This window comes from Drosophila erecta, unplaced genomic scaffold, assembly GCF_003286155.1.
Source record: "Drosophila erecta strain 14021-0224.00,06,07 unplaced genomic scaffold, DereRS2 tig00000055-arrow-pilon, whole genome shotgun sequence".
Classification (NCBI taxonomy): domain Eukaryota; kingdom Metazoa; phylum Arthropoda; class Insecta; order Diptera; family Drosophilidae; genus Drosophila; species Drosophila erecta.
The window spans coordinates 3,224,234-3,232,979 of NW_020825200.1; the positions used below are offsets into that span (position 1 = coordinate 3,224,234).

The 8,746-nt window shown below is 48.7% G+C and overlaps 5 protein-coding genes across 5 annotated transcripts; 3 read left to right on the plus strand and 2 right to left on the minus strand.

The window, feature by feature from the left end:
* Positions 1-89: 89 nt before the first annotated feature.
* On the minus strand, positions 90-1,988 carry LOC6541030 (serine--tRNA ligase, cytoplasmic). Its single transcript, XM_026978935.1, has one exon. It carries the CDS (start codon positions 1,748-1,750, stop codon positions 245-247), a length of 1,506 nt encoding a protein of 501 aa, XP_026834736.1. The 5' UTR covers positions 1,751-1,988; the 3' UTR covers positions 90-244.
* Positions 1,989-2,031: 43 nt separating this feature from the next.
* Positions 2,032-3,410, plus strand: LOC6540998. Its single transcript, XM_001968479.3, has one exon. It carries the CDS (start codon positions 2,196-2,198, stop codon positions 3,288-3,290), a length of 1,095 nt encoding a protein of 364 aa, XP_001968515.1. The 5' UTR covers positions 2,032-2,195; the 3' UTR covers positions 3,291-3,410.
* A 112-nt stretch (positions 3,411-3,522) lies between these two features.
* LOC6540985 (protein cornichon homolog 4) lies at positions 3,523-4,488 on the minus strand. The gene is made up of 3 exons (XM_001968480.3): positions 4,241-4,488; positions 3,865-4,187; positions 3,523-3,800 (listed from the first exon to the last, which is right to left on the minus strand). The coding sequence occupies exons 1-3, from the start codon at positions 4,316-4,318 to the stop codon at positions 3,728-3,730; spliced, it is 474 nt and encodes a 157-aa protein (XP_001968516.1). The 5' UTR covers positions 4,319-4,488; the 3' UTR covers positions 3,523-3,727.
* A 214-nt stretch (positions 4,489-4,702) lies between these two features.
* On the plus strand, positions 4,703-6,264 carry LOC6542127 (reticulon-4-interacting protein 1 homolog, mitochondrial). Its single transcript, XM_001968481.3, has 3 exons — positions 4,703-5,343; positions 5,396-6,001; positions 6,055-6,264. The coding sequence occupies exons 1-3, from the start codon at positions 4,831-4,833 to the stop codon at positions 6,175-6,177; spliced, it is 1,242 nt and encodes a 413-aa protein (XP_001968517.2). The 5' UTR covers positions 4,703-4,830; the 3' UTR covers positions 6,178-6,264.
* A 416-nt stretch (positions 6,265-6,680) lies between these two features.
* On the plus strand, positions 6,681-8,371 carry LOC6542417. The gene is made up of 2 exons (XM_001968483.3): positions 6,681-7,875; positions 7,959-8,371. The coding sequence occupies exons 1-2, from the start codon at positions 7,809-7,811 to the stop codon at positions 8,303-8,305; spliced, it is 414 nt and encodes a 137-aa protein (XP_001968519.2). The 5' UTR covers positions 6,681-7,808; the 3' UTR covers positions 8,306-8,371.
* The last annotated feature ends 375 nt before the right edge of the window (positions 8,372-8,746 follow it).

An 8,746-nucleotide genomic window follows, 5' to 3' on the forward strand; every position in this document is an offset into this window, starting at 1 on the left:
TGTTTGATACAACGCCAGGTAAATAGCCTTTGCAGTTAAACCAACTAATTTTTCAAAATGTGCATCCCCAAATAACAAAGAACATTGCGAATGCTTTCAAAGCACAGCTTGATCCAGTTTAATCGTTATAAAGTTTTTATAAATGCCATAAATATTAGATAAGTCGATAAGTAACAAAAATTTTTGAGGACATTGCAAGCTTAGTTTAGCAGTATATTTCGTAGTAAATGATGTGACTTTAGGCTTAACCGGCGGCAGGGTCCTTCTTAGTTTTCTCCTTTTTGCCCTTTTGCTTCTCGGCGGCGGCCAACTCCAGATCAATGGGAGCGGGCTTGACGAACGGAATCTCATCCTGGAACTTCGCAGGCAAGTACTTCTTCAATGGCTCCGGCACCTTGATGCCCGTCTCTGTCTGGTGGGTCTCCAGGATGGCGCAGATGACGCGAGTGGCTGCGCACATCGTGGCGTTCAGCATGTGAACATAGTCGACGGCGGCGTTCATCTTCTTAGTCTGGCCGTAACGGACGAGCAGACGACGGGCCTGGTAGTCCAAGCAGTTGGAGCACGAGACAAGTTCTCTGTAGGCGCCGCTGCCGCCGAACCAGGCCTCCAGATCCAGCTTCTTGGAGGCTGCATGGTTGAGGGCACCGGAAACGATGTTCACCACGCGATATGGAATGCCCAGCGACTGGCAGAACTGCTCAGCATTGCCGATCATTTCGTCCATCATCTCCCATGACTTGTTGTCGTGTGGGGAGGTCAGTACGAACTGCTCCACCTTCTCGAACTGGTGGACGCGGAAAATGCCGCGAGTGTCGCGCCCGTGCGAGCCCACTTCCTGCCGGAAGCAAGTGGACAGACCGGCATACTTAATGGGCAGCGAGGCCTCCGGCAGCCACTCATCGCGATGGTAGGCAGCGATGGGCTGCTCTGAGGTGGCAATCAGGTACTTCTCATCAATACCCACCTCCTCGGCCTTCTCGCTGCCCTTGCCCACCACCTTGTAGAGCTCCTCGTCGAACTGTGACAGCTGGGCGACCTCCTGCATTACCTCCTTTCGCATGAAGAAGGGCGTGTACAGGGGAACGTAGTCACGGGCGTACAGCAGATGCAGAGCGTGCTGGATGAGAGCCTGTTCCAAGAAGACTGCGGCTCCGGTAAGGAAGTAACCACGTCCGCCGGACACTACGGCTCCCTTCTCCGCGTTCATGCCGTCGATCATCACGATGAGGTCGACATGCGAGTACTTGCCGCGCTTTTCGCAGTCGCCAAAGGTTCGTTCCACGCGGTTCTCGTCCTCGTCATTAGACACAGGGACGGACTCGTGCAGGTGGTTGCCCACCTCCCGCAGCGAGGTGTTCCTTGTCTGCTCGGCAAGCTCGAGCGACTTCTGGTTCTCCGTCATTGCGTCGTCGATGAGCACGCGCAGCTGCTTGATCTGGTTGACGGTCAGCGGCTGCAGTGTCTCGGCCACAATCTCGGTGAGGTCCTTGGTCACTTCTGCGGGCGGGTCCTCGCTCATGGCACCCACCGGCTCCTTCTTCTTCATCTTCTCGCCGATCACCTTGCTGCAGACGTTCTTCACCTTGTTCAGGTTATCGGCACGGTGGCGACACTGACGCCACTCCGTATCCTTGGCGATCACAGTCTCCACCAGCGCTACATCCTTGAAGCGCTTCTTTTGGTTTTCGCGCACGAGGTCGGGGTTGCCTCCCTTGTCGCTGCGAAACAGATCCAGATCCAGCACCATTTTAGCTAGGCTTTAATTTAGTTCCAGTAGCGGATTAGCTTCGATTCTCGCGTTTCGTCGGCGTTTTCACAACGTGGCTAGGCTTTTCGTCAGCTGGCGAGTGTTGGAAATCGATGGAGGTGCATATTATGGTTGAGATGATGACGAAGTGCATTCTTGTGACTCATCAAATTCTTGAGTGCTCCTGAAAAGTTAAGCCAATAATTGTATACCAATGTATCTAAATACATTTAGTTTAACTATTAGCTTCAGGAAATACTCCTTTTACCAGACAATATAACCATATAACCTGACAAAGTTTATATCGCCTAAAACGTACATTTTATTCGTCACAACTTGAAACTAACCTGTCACCCTTTCACAACACTATTTGCTTTTACCAGCTGTTTAAAAACATTCCGATTGGGGAACAGCAGCGAATTCGCAACAGATTCCGACTTCAACGATGAGCTTTATTGACCAGGAAGTCACGGAGTTCCGAGCAAAATGTGAGAAGCAGGTGCCGCACACGAAAATCATTATTTGCTCCAACTCTCTGATCCGGGTTGACATATACCCGGAACGGCCCAATCGCTCGATGACAATGTGCCTCCGATTTCCAGAACACTACCCGCAGAGCACCCAAATCCTGGTGGAGCTGAAGAGTCGAGTGTACTCCGATATTCTTCTGACTGAACTTACCCGGCTGATCGACGACTATGCCAGGGATTTCCTCGGGAAGCCACAAGCACTGCCAGTGCTGGCCTTCGCCCAACAGTATTTAACGGATAATCCGCTGTGCGTGTGCTTGGAGGAGATCAAGCAGCTGAGAGCGGACATCAAGACTGGAGGCACGGAGAGCCAATTGAAGCTGAAGCAAAAGAACAGGAGTGTGGAGCTGGTGGCGAAGGGAGGACGCTACACCTACAAAGTCACCGCTGTTGTCCCAGACAGCTATCCCATGCAGAGTGTGGAACTGCGCGGCCAAGAGTCCAATCTTCCGGCAGTGCTCGTGCGTTACCTAAACGGCCAGTCGAAGGAGATAGGTCGGCAGTGCGTGGAGCCGCCGATCCGTATGAGCAAGGAGGCACTGGCCAATTTCCGACCTGTTAGGAGTCTGCAACGCTCGCTCAAGTTCTGTCTAGAGGCCACCCGGGACTTTCACACCGAACGTTGTCCCATTTGTGATAGTACCGTGCTACCGGAGTATCCGGAGGACACAGAATCGGATGAAAATGCGGACTTCTTTATCGAGCGCGTCTACTGTGGTCACCTCTTTCACCAGGGCTGCCTTAAGAAATACCTGTCGGAGCCCCCGTTTCCAAAGGGCGGCAAACTATGTCCTGCCCAGCGTCGCCATCCTCGTTCTGATGCCCAGACCTATATGGGAAGGTCACAGGGTGGAGGAGCTGCCGTATCCAAAACTCCGGACGATGCTGTGTGCGGCATAAAGCTGGCCCATGATCGCTGGGTGGTAAGCGTAAAGACCGCGGAGGCTCGCTGGGCCCAGAAACAGGCTCGCCAGCGAGAACTGGAAGAGGTGGTGGACTTCCTGCAATAACAGAGGATCAACTCAAGAACAGCTTTCTGTTATGGTTATGTATTTTGTGATTTCTATTCGAATACGCTTATATTGCTAAAGATGAAATAAATAAAGTGAAGATGAAGTGCGACTAGGTTGGTTTGGGCAAGTGTTTCGTCTATCCAACGCAATTGAGCACACTGCGGTGTTACAGTCTTTTTTAAAGATTTAAAAATAATAAATCAATTATTCTAAAGAAATTATTCGATCCTTTTGCGGTATATGTCGTGAGAAGCTCTATTAAATGCTCTATAAAATTCTGCGAACGGAAACTTATTTGTTAGATGTACGCCTCTGTTTTAGTCGGAGAATTCCAGATTCAGCGGAATAGAAACTGTAACCAGGCGTGGTAGTTCGGTTACGGATGAAGAAATGTGCTGGAAGCTCTGTTCGGTGCAGGCTTATTCGGCTAAACTTCAGAAATCCGTGACTATTTCGTCGTCCTCATACCGCTTGATGGGATCTCCCTTGATCAGGGAGGAAATTAGGCTATAAAGAGGAGGATAAGATAACTTTGTAAAGATGAATATACGGGTTTCAACTCCTAGCTCACCAGTACAAGGCCACGAAGAACATGACGAAGTAGTAGCCCAGATAAATCATACAATTTCTTAGGTGAACCTTCAGCAATCCCCTACTGTGTATGTCCACCGGATCGTAGACACCCAGGCTATCGCGTCGCTGGCGATGCAACTCGTAGAACAGCCAAATCACCATCGGCAGGTTCAGGAGGAACATCACCCAGTGGCCTCCGAGTAGCAGGAGGACGCAGAGAAGGGCATGGGATCCGAACTTGGGTATTACCCAAAAGTTCAGGCGTCGGCAGCACTCCTGGGCATTAAGATAGTCGCACTCCAGGTCCGCCAGAGTCAGGACCTAAAACATTGTACTGTCAGAAAGTTTTTTCTTCCATGGAAATCCACACTCACATAGTAAATCAGGAGCAGGAGTATTGCTCCGTAGACCAATAGGGTGATACAGAAGTTGGCTGTTTCGGGCAGAAACATAATTGCACTATAAATTCGCTTTGACACTTAAAATTACGATGTTTTTCTATGTTATTTACAAAATGTTATGCATTTCGCGTTTGATTTGTTTTTAATTAAGAAATCGTACTATAAAATTCCATACTGTGTTTTGCGAAACAGTGCTGTAAAGCGTGTTTTCAATGTTGCACCCCTTAAATGTCTTTATTCTTTAGTGTGTGCAAATCTCTACTCTCAAAAAAAATTAATTTATGGTCTTTATAATTCGTTTAAGTTGTACTTTTTTTACCCGAGCCATGGCTAGAAATTTACATAGACCAATTGAACAATACAACTTAAACGCTTATTTAGTTTAAATATTGATTAGTCCGCTTTAACGGTCGATGGCGAAATGAAGTTATCGGTTTTTCGCGATTATTGTTGACATAACATCAGCTGTTTAGCCAGCAAACCAAAACAAAACAATAAGTATTTTTTTTTAAACAATATCTCTAATTTTAATTTTTACTACATAATTTATCAAAATCCGGCTGATGACGGCTGCGGGCTTTAATTCAATCCTCTGCCTGAGACAGTTAGTCCGGCAAAACAGGCGACAGTTTTCAGCCCCGGCGCAATCCGTGCTTTCCGGCTCACAAACAAATGGCCATGAATCGCCACCATCAACAGCAAAATCCGCGGACAAAATGCGCGGATGGCAGCTGCACAACTACGGCGATATTGACGAGCTGCAGTTCTCCGATATGCTTAAGATTCCCCAGATCCGTAGCTCCAACGAGTGCCTGGTACGCATCAGGTCGACGGCAGTGAACCCCATCGACCTGGCCATGCTCCGTGGATACGGAGCCACGTTGCTGAACAAGATGCGATGCCAGCCGGGCGACGGCATCGAGTTTCCGCTTATTCTGGGCCGCGAGTTCTGTGGCGAGCTGGTGCAGACGGGAATGGGTGTTTCGGTGCCTCTGGGATCCCGCGTCTGGGGAGTGGTACCCCTGCAGGCCAGCGTTGGATCGCATGCGGAGTACGTAGCTGTTCCTTCATACTGTGTAAGTAGTTAAACTACTTAAAAAGGTCTTTAAAGTAACTTGTAGTCCATAGCTTGCTCCTGCACCCAAAGAACTGGATGATTGCGAGGCCGCCAGCGTGTTGTACGCCGGATTGACTGCTTGGTCGGGTCTGTACATAACCGGAGGCCTTGGTGGTCCTTGTGGAGCCACAACAGCTTCCGGTGGAGGTGCCCACAAGCGGGTCTTAGTACTCGGCGGCTCCGGTGGCGTTGGCACATTGGCCATACAAATCCTCAAGTCTCAAAAAGTACAAGTTTTGGCAACCTGCAGCGAAAATGCCGTTGAAATGGTTCGCAATCTGGGAGCCGATCTAGTGGTAGACTACAACAACCCGAAGGCTATGGAGGAGCTGTGCAAATATGCACCCTATGACATCGTGCTGGACTGCGCCGGACAAGGAGGTCAGAAGGCGGCGGAATCGAAGTTCGATTTTCGCCAGTACATCACCTTCTCATCTCCATTGCTGGCCAACATCGATAAGCAGGGACTGGGAGTGGGCGCGCTGAAGAATGTGTTCGATCTGGTCCAGACCAACGTTAGGTCCGTCACGCAGCGTGGAGGTCTTGTCAAATGGGGCTTCTTTAGTCCTGCCCCACAGGGAATTCAGTTCCTACAGAAACTAGTGGAGCAGCGAAAGGTAAGAGTTGTTGCCCCGAGTTACTCTGTAAACTAATTGCACTCTGTTTTTAGCTGATGCCGCTAATCGATAGCAGCTACGGGTTCAGTGAGCTGCCAAAGGCCTTTGAGAAGATGAAATGTGGGCACCTCCGGGGCAAAATTGTGGTGAAGCTGCGAGACGAAAGTGGCGACTAAGAGACTGATATTGTTGTTTCCGTTGAATTAAGGGCTTGTGTTGGTTAATTAAAACACTAGAGCAATCTACTTAGTGAAACAGTAAAACTTTGACGCCATTCCAATGCATCACTTGCAGGGTTCAAAGAATGTAGTTCCAGGCCAAGCCACTGACGCATATAAATATTTTCTATATAAAATAATCGACGATCTACGTGATTAGAGCGCTGTCCCTCCGTCAGGGATCACCTTTAAATCACCGTGAAAAGCCGATCCATCGCTTAGCGTCCATGCACCTGAAGGTCGTCGTGTAGCTGCAGCTCAAATGATTGAACTTCGGCAAGCATACTCCTGGTCTAGCGCCCATCGCGAAACTACAAAAATTCCGGGAGCAATGTTGACGAGGCACGACACACGCCATCGGCCTGCGAAAATTTCCGTGCGGCTAAATTTATTCCATCGCCTGGCTGGCTAGCTGCCGCAGCAGCGTCCGATACCCAGATTCGTTATCAGAGGTTGAGTGGTCGGCGGCGGGGTGATTCCGCAGCACGCGGCTGGCCGCTCCAATCACATCGCTCACATGCGTTCGCAACGCTCCAGAGCATCGAAACACGACCAGGCCACTATCGTCGGGGTCGAGGCTTTCCAAAAGCAAACAAAAAGCCTCTCCATCGCCGCTATCATCCGACATAGCCGGCGAAAAAAGCGAAGAATGCACGCGCCTCTGTTTTGTTTTGGTTTTTATTAATAGCTCTCAATTTGTTACCGGGCCCGTCACTCTTGATATGATTGGAGGTGCCGACCCGATGCTAGCCGATGTGAAAATACCCTTAGAAATAGTCACTACCGGGATAGATATCTACTTAGTAAAATGCTGTCTTCTTGTTACATGTTACTTAAAACGTGGAAAGCTTAATGGGCAAAACTCAGCTGATATTAGTTATACCCAAACTAGAGTGCCTAAGATTGCTGAGGGAAATTTTTAGTCTGAGCTGTCGGAAGACCTTGAAATCCCAGCGCTTATCTGATGTCTGAATGAAATTAGCTGTTATTGGGAAAAATTGTCAAGGCAGTAACAAACGCGAGTACTTGAGATATGTAAGCGCGGCGCAAGCATTTAAACATAATAATATCATCCACTGAGTGCTTGTCATTTTGATAATGGAACCTTTTCAACGTGTTTACGATGTGCACAATTGTGTTTCCTTACGCAATAATATTATTTGTTGGGGTAGCGCCAGGAAGATGGATAGAAATAACTTACAAGTAGCAGAGTTTATCTATTAATGATGACCCATTCTGGGCCACATATTATACATATATTACTCCGAAACTGGAGCAACCTCCTGGGTTTATGGCGTTCTTTTGGAAATTATTTGCATGCGATTTAGGGGATTTGGGTTTCGTTAGCACGCATTTCTTTATACACCAGTATTAATTTGATTTAAATTTGTATTTTAAACAGTGATATGGGGAATCGAAGCAGACGTCTGACTTGTAAGCGCTTTCGATCAAGGATGCGTGGTGTTTTAAATAAGTTTTCAGTCCGACGGGCCAACATCACACTCATTCCACATAAACTATCTATTTGGATCGGGACACTAAAATAATACAAACATTCCTATTTCGAGACCAGTTCAACCAAATTGGCAATGGATAAAAATAAATCTTCTTTGCTTCCATATATAATGGACATGCTTAGTCGCGAGCCTCAGTTGTGTAAGTAACTTCCTGATTCTGCTATTAAAGAATACTTTTAGATCCGAAATCAAAAAATACGAGCACTCATTCCAAATTTTCAGGCACTACTTTGGACGATTTGGTCAAGAACATCAAGGATATAGTGCTTGAGGAGCACATCAATCCCTTCGGCAGCCTCAAGCGCGCGGTGGAGTTCGCCCTGGAGGTGGGCGTCAACCTGGGCATCATCTCGCTGACCGACGAGCGGGTCCGCATGCCCTTCAATTTCCGCCGAAGCCTGCCCAAAACTAGGGTGCCCCTGGCTACAAGGATCTCGCCTCGCTTGGGGCGGCGGGCGATCAAGCAGCGGATGCCGACGACCACGGCGGCCAAGCTGGTGGCGAGCAAGAAGCGATCGGGACGAAAGTCCAAGAAGACTGATGGGGCAGCCGTAAGGAAGCGACACTAGGGGCGACCAAGTGGCGATACGCTCTGTTCCGTTTAATAAACAATACAATTACGAGTGGCCTGCGAACGCCGCGTGTTATTGAACCAGACGGACGGGTTGTGGAGCAACTGGGTTAACTGGGTGATGGCACACACTTGGACTAATTACCAGGGCAGGGTTACGGAAAAATGAAAAGTAAATGTATACCTCTGTCCTGCTCGACGCCTCATTTTCTATTTCATTTGGTCGTAGTTAGAGGCGCGTTTTGCATAGAAATGAATAATTCAGCGGCTGGTTGTGGCGATTTTGGCGCAGTAGTAATGAGATCGGTGGATTTTCTATAGGCTATGGTTACGGGGAAATTAAAATGCGCCTTCTGGTGGCCACCGCCACCCCCGGACCCCGCCAGCCGGATATATATAAGGAATCCGGCGAGTGCAGCCCTTGTTCAGTCTGTCTGCG

Bases quoted from the DNA above. Each gene is read 5' to 3' on its own strand.
- LOC6542417 (XM_001968483.3), top strand. From the start codon at position 7,809: ATGGATAAAAATAAATCTTCTTTGCTTCCATATATAATGGACATGCTT. The intron at 7,876-7,958 runs GTAAGTAACTTC...CCAAATTTTCAG, and splicing joins TAGTCGCGAGCCTCAGTTGT to GCACTACTTTGGACGATTTG.
- LOC6541030 (XM_026978935.1), bottom strand. From the start codon at position 1,750: ATGGTGCTGGATCTGGATCTGTTTCGCAGCGACAAGGGAGGCAACCCC.
- LOC6542127 (XM_001968481.3), top strand. From the start codon at position 4,831: ATGACGGCTGCGGGCTTTAATTCAATCCTCTGCCTGAGACAGTTAGTC. The intron at 5,344-5,395 runs GTAAGTAGTTAA...TGTAGTCCATAG, and splicing joins TAGCTGTTCCTTCATACTGT to CTTGCTCCTGCACCCAAAGA. The intron at 6,002-6,054 runs GTAAGAGTTGTT...CTCTGTTTTTAG, and splicing joins AACTAGTGGAGCAGCGAAAG to CTGATGCCGCTAATCGATAG.
- LOC6540985 (XM_001968480.3), bottom strand. From the start codon at position 4,318: ATGTTTCTGCCCGAAACAGCCAACTTCTGTATCACCCTATTGGTCTAC. The intron at 4,188-4,240 runs GTGAGTGTGGAT...ACAATGTTTTAG, and splicing joins TCCTGCTCCTGATTTACTAT to GTCCTGACTCTGGCGGACCT. The intron at 3,801-3,864 runs GTGAGCTAGGAG...TCCTCTTTATAG, and splicing joins TTCTTCGTGGCCTTGTACTG to CCTAATTTCCTCCCTGATCA.
- LOC6540998 (XM_001968479.3), top strand. From the start codon at position 2,196: ATGAGCTTTATTGACCAGGAAGTCACGGAGTTCCGAGCAAAATGTGAG.